Source organism: Tachypleus tridentatus, chromosome 12 (genome assembly GCF_004210375.1).
Source record: "Tachypleus tridentatus isolate NWPU-2018 chromosome 12, ASM421037v1, whole genome shotgun sequence".
NCBI classification, from domain to species: Eukaryota; Metazoa; Arthropoda; class Merostomata; order Xiphosura; family Limulidae; genus Tachypleus; species Tachypleus tridentatus.
This window is the reverse complement of record NC_134836.1, coordinates 129,263,138-129,269,137: the sequence shown is the minus strand read 5'-3', so window position 1 is coordinate 129,269,137 and position 6,000 is coordinate 129,263,138. Positions and strand designations below refer to the sequence as shown.

Below are 6,000 nucleotides of genomic sequence, written 5' to 3'. Positions count from 1 at the left end.
TGTAGGATGTACAAAAGTAGTAAGAGAAACATCCCCCAACAAAGCAGCATGATGAAAACTCACTAAAAACAACAAACAAGGTGAAGAACTCAATAACAGATAAAGAGATTTAAGTTGGACTATATCAGAGCAAAAAGTATCAAACATATTGGTGTTAACATTCTTTATAATCACTATAATAGAAACTTATACCCTAGAGCTTGAAATTTTTCAGTGATTTTTTTCCAATGCCCCCTAAAAACTTTTAAATTAACACATTATTTCTTCTAACCCTTTCTGACTTGAGGGCATTTTGAATTCGAATTTAAAAAATATGTAAACCTAAATGAGGTGATTGTTAAGTAAATAAATTAGTATTAGCATTTTTTTCTCAAGGCATATTTATTTAAAAACCTGTAAGCAGTAAGATACTGACAATATTTAAGGAAAATGTAAAAGTTCTTGAAATTTTTTGTGATATATAATTGTTTTTTGTTGTTTCTTATACATCTTGACAAAGTTCATCTTCCTTGTGATTATAATATTTATCCAAAAATCTTTTGGCATTCTTTGTAAAACTATTAGTTTGCAATATCCATAAGTCAAAGTGACCAGAGGAAAGCTTACAAATTGTTGTTCTTTTAAAAACACCATAGTGTATAAGAAAGCAGACCATAATTAATACCAAACTAAACATTTTCTTAAAAAAGAAACCCTTCAATACCCAAGAAATAAACACAGCTTTAGCCATATTGATTTGTTAAGAGTTCAAACTTTATTAAACATAAAACAATTACAACAGGTCACAACATACAGAGGTTGGAAACATTTACATGATATGAAAAAATGTCTTCAAAACATCTGCACACCCATGGAAAATGTTGAAAATCTATCAGAAGTTATATTATTATTTAATGTTAAACATGTTAAATAGAAATTAGATAACTTTCACAGCCCAGAAGAAGGCAAGATGAAAATTTCTTCCATAATTAATGAGGGCAGATTTCAATATTACATTCCTCATAAGAAAAAAAAAAGTAAAACATGAATATACTACACAAAAAGGACAAACATGCTAAACCACTTACAATAAAATAAATGCACATCTATAATATATGAATAGAGGTGTGAATAATTTACATACATATATATATGTAAATATACATGATTCATGTTTGGTATTTAAAAAAAAGGCAAAAAGACATGGCACACACAAGTTTAGTTTTTATATACACATATGTATTTATAATTTGAAAAGCTTCAGCACAGAAGAAAAGTTGAAATATTATAAACTGCTACTGGAAGCATAGTTTCAATTACGTTAGTTTCTCTACTGAGAAGACTGGAAGTCTCACCATACCTCTAGGCTACAAAATTCTATCAACACACTAAAATAAATGTTTCAGCTTTTTTTGTTCTAAAGAATGCTGCTACAGTGGACAAGTTGTACACCATCACTAGGCCCATTTACAACATTACATCAATATAACAGTTATATATAAAGCATAAACCAAGAATCCCTCAAAGGAGGTGAACTGGAACAAGTTTTATAATACTGTAAGTATGGAAAAGCTTGGAAATAAGTATATATAGATACTTACAAAGACAAGAAAAACTTGCATGCAGTTGAGTTTTAACTATACAAACTGGACAATTTTGTCTCAAATCAACACATGAAGAACTTTATTATCATACCAAAAAAAAAGATTATCCTCATAACTGGGTTTATTGTCCATTTTTTGATGGTCAATTAATTCTCTTCAATGTACACCTAAACAAGGTATTGTAAATATTAAACATGTACATTACCTAGTAAAACATTACAGACTTTCTAGGATGCTCAATACATATATACAAATATTTCATCTAGAATTAAATTCAGTCACTTTCTCGAAAACTGTTTCTATTATACAAATACTTTTTGTTTTTTATACCACATGTTCAAACATACAGTTCAAGATTTAATTAAGATGTTTAGTTCCATAATTATGTACACATAAATGCTTATTTATATAACGTTCAAACTTTCCATTATAATTCCAATTCAAAATAGAACATTTTTTAATGACAACACCTCATTTCTATAAAGCCAATTTTTCAAATACAGAACTTGTGCTCATTAGATAATGTCACAAAACCTTACAAGGCTAGCATAGTTAACTATAATTGCTTTATCATTAACAGCCAGTAAACTTCTTGAAGAGACATCTTATCATAAGTCTTTCTACATTTCTTCATAGTGCCATATTAGCTCTTTTTAACTGTCAGTGTTTTACCAGAATTTTAAAGTATGCTATAAAAAAAGTATTACCCAACTTGAAGACAAGTCATTAGTTTTCTAGATTCTGGCTATTTTCCAGGTTTTTACAATTATCACTGTAAAATTAGAAAACAACCCACATACTACAACTTTATACACTGATTATATATATAGAACCTTTCATAATGTTATAATTTATAACATCAGTTTACATTGCACTATTTATTTTATGACTATTGTCAAATTCTGAACATTAAAAGTTACAGTTTAAAACTAGAGTAGCTGATACACTTTGGTATAATTAATTTTTTCATTTTGTTTCATAACTCTTATTGTACATGTATTGATACAGCTCAAGCTTGAGTAAAAGTAATACGGATACGTAAAAATGCACTTACAATTTTGTTGAAACTGTTACCTGAACTCATAATTATTAACTGAATACTAAAAATTATATAATTTCTTTATAAAAATAAAAAATATAATTTTACTTTTAGATTTGTTAGGCAGATTGTTATGTAGGATTAACCTTTGTAATTATATGTTGAAATAAAAATTCTTTTTACAATAATCAAATCCACAAATATAGAAAGCAACAGTCTTACTTTCCCAAGGAGATAAAGAATTTCACTGCAAAAAACTTAAAAGATAACCTTTAAAAAAAAAACCTTGGAAGAAATCAACTGTACTCTTTCAGCTGTATTTAATATTGATAGAAAACACAAAATTAAATCTCAAAACAGAAGAGACTGTCCAAACCAGAGTGTACTTAAAGTTATGACATGCATTAAGTCCTTGTGTTTCATATCATTCCAGACAAACTGTCAAAGTCTTCCTACAGAGAAACTGTCAAAGCTCATTGAAATTCTCTTGAAAAGCTTACAAAATTTTACTTTAAAAATATTTTGAAGAACTAATATACATTTATCACATAACAATAATTGCTTATTAACTACTATTGAAGTTAAAATCTTGTTGATAAATATCAATAAAAAAGATTTTCATTAAATTATGTAAATTTTCTACTCATTTGAAACTAGCAAATGTTGAACACAAATTAAATGCAAGGACACTCATTCATCTTTAAAGCTAGAAATACACACCATAATAACAGAAATATTCCATAACACCACAAGTAGTAATTACATAAAAGTTGGATTTGTTTCTCAGAAATCCCAGACCATTAAAACTGTTTCTGAACACCAATTTTGTAGCAATGTTTTATACAGGATCCCCAGTTTCACAAAGGAATAATAAAATGTAAATAGCTTTGGCAATTCTTGAGAAAACAATAATTGTCCAAGATCATGTCCCAGCTTCAAATTAAGGCAATTAACCATCAATTTTACAAAGTTTCTTTTAAACAGACTGTAAATATATCCCACAATGCTATATCATGTAGACCAATGCTATGGTTCCAGAATAACTTAGAAACATGCAATTTTTCTGCACATCAAACACCATTAAAGAATCTTGCAACAATTAATATTTCAATAAATCTGTGGTCAGTCCAAGCTTAAATGAAGTTAAATCCATTTTAAAAATTAAACTTATGGACTATTATCATCCATTTAATAGGTATATTCATATAAAAACAATGATCTCTGTTGTAACAATTATTAATTAGAAAAGAAAAAAGTACACACATATCTACACACACACAAAAAAAATGTAGTCATTGAAATCTATTAAACTCAACAAATAATGTATAAAACACTAGTATTAGAAATCCAAAGAACTTAATCACATATTTAGAAAACAAAATATATATGTCTAATCAAATTATATATCCATTTGATATTTAAACCAAAGCATTTGTACTGTTTCCAAAAGCTAACACTTCTTAGTAAAATATTTTTAATAATTTATTTCTCTAAACTTATAATTTATGTTTCCTTCACAGTCTTCATTTGACTGTTGTTAGTTTTATATTGGCAATTACTACAGTCTCAAGAAAACTAATGTCCTCATCATTAAGTTCTAACTAATACTGTGTAATTAAAGTAAAAAATACAATGATTTTTAATTAAAAAGTGTCAGAAACTACTACTACATGTTATCAACAATATCTTAATGTTTCTTAGTTAGTACAAAACTACAACTCAAACAACACATATACTAAAACTTCTTAGTCTTTACAAGGAATAATTTTCAACCATTAATATAAAACACAAGTACATTAACTTGGAATTAATAATTATGGTTTTGATAGTTAATCATAAAAATTTACAAATAATAACCACCAAATGATCTCTTATCTTAAAATGTCATATGTATAGAATATTTCTCCATAGTAATAAGTACACCTTTTTTATGGCATAAACTGAAAAAAAAAATCAGGTTTCATGATTCAAAACTTTTCAAACAATTCCCCACTTTCCTATGACTACCATAAATCTTGGAGTTTAGTTATAGCAAAAACATGAAAAACAGTAGTTAACATCAATTCACTGTATTACTGTGAAACTGTCATACCACTGAAGGAACACAAACAATTCTCAATACATGATACAACATTTAATAACATTAATGGGAAAATCACAGCAAGAATAAATGTTAGTATACAGAGTTAACACACAATGACAGGTCCTTCATTTTTCAATACAATGATTGTCTTAAATGCTTGAAACCCAGATATTGATGGGTACCTGAAGCTCCCATACCTTAACTCTCATATTTTAGCAGTCTCAGTAACCATAACCTTAAAAATTATAAGAATAACAAATTATATGTAAATATAAGAAAGCAGTAGCAGACACACAGTGCCTGCTTTACATATAGATTCAACAGAATGCAAACTGAAACCCATCCTTCTATGGCTGGAATATAGGGTGTGCTGCACAGCTGACAGAGAGAAGAACTTATCTACTCTCTGTCAGCTTTCCTAGATCTGGATATTTTGTATCAGATCCTGCATTTCTTTCACAATCTCAAGAATTATTGGGAATTGCATTATCATGAGGCCGATTCATCTCTTCAACTGACCCTGACGTTCCTTGTTCTGGTGGTGACATCAGTGAAGGGGCATCCTTCCTTGGTGGCATCCTTTCATTTATCTTATCTAAGCCTTTAGCTTCCTCAAAAGAAGAAATTTCATGTTGTGGTGAGATCCTTCCTGAAGCAAGGACTGAAGAAAATCATTAAGTTAGATATCTACCTCTAATTTTATAAAACTCTTTACTAAATTAACCAATTATGATTTCTATTAAACCATGCCTTCTTTGTGATAAAAACTACACACCTGCAGTGACTTGCACACAAATACTAAAACAGTATTTGTTACACAATCTCATGTCACAACCTTACCATTAAGTAAGCATATGGAAAGACAAACACCATGGTTTATAATGTACATAAATTTAGAGTAAATTGTTTCCCTATCATAATGCAATGCTTTAAGCACCCATACATCAATAGAAATTGCTTGTTGAACAATTACAACATAATGTATACCTTCATGTTGTGAGACTGTTTTATGTATCTTCTTATTATTTGACTTATTGCATTAAGGAAAAATAAACATGTATTTTCTTACCATTCCTTACACCTGTTTTCCCAGCAGAAAGGACGCCCAGCGGTAGATTTCCACTAGGTGTTAAGCCCTTTAGCTGGAGAACACTTTCATTCTCTTCTCTGCAAAATTTAACAAACAATTAATCTAAAGCAGTGTTTCACAACCTTTTTTCTAAGCATACCTAAAACAAGCAATGAGCACTCACGTTCCCTTTTAATAAATGTTTATACAAGTACTGAAAGTGGCA

At 28.8% G+C, this 6,000-nt stretch overlaps 1 protein-coding gene across 1 annotated transcript in view; it reads right to left on the bottom strand.

Moving 5' to 3' along the window:
- Nucleotides 1–731: 731 nt before the first annotated feature.
- LOC143234675 (protein phosphatase 3 catalytic subunit alpha-like) overlaps nt 732–6,000 on the bottom strand; it is a 55,915-nt gene continuing 50,646 nt past the window's right edge. Inside the window, exons 12-13 of the mRNA XM_076472215.1 lie at nt 5,775–5,872; nt 732–5,366 (exon numbers count right to left, since the gene is read on the bottom strand). Of these exons, the coding sequence (XP_076328330.1) occupies nt 5,170–5,366; nt 5,775–5,872 (295 nt within the window). The 3' untranslated portion in view covers nt 732–5,169. The remainder of the gene's footprint in view (nt 5,367–5,774; nt 5,873–6,000) is intronic.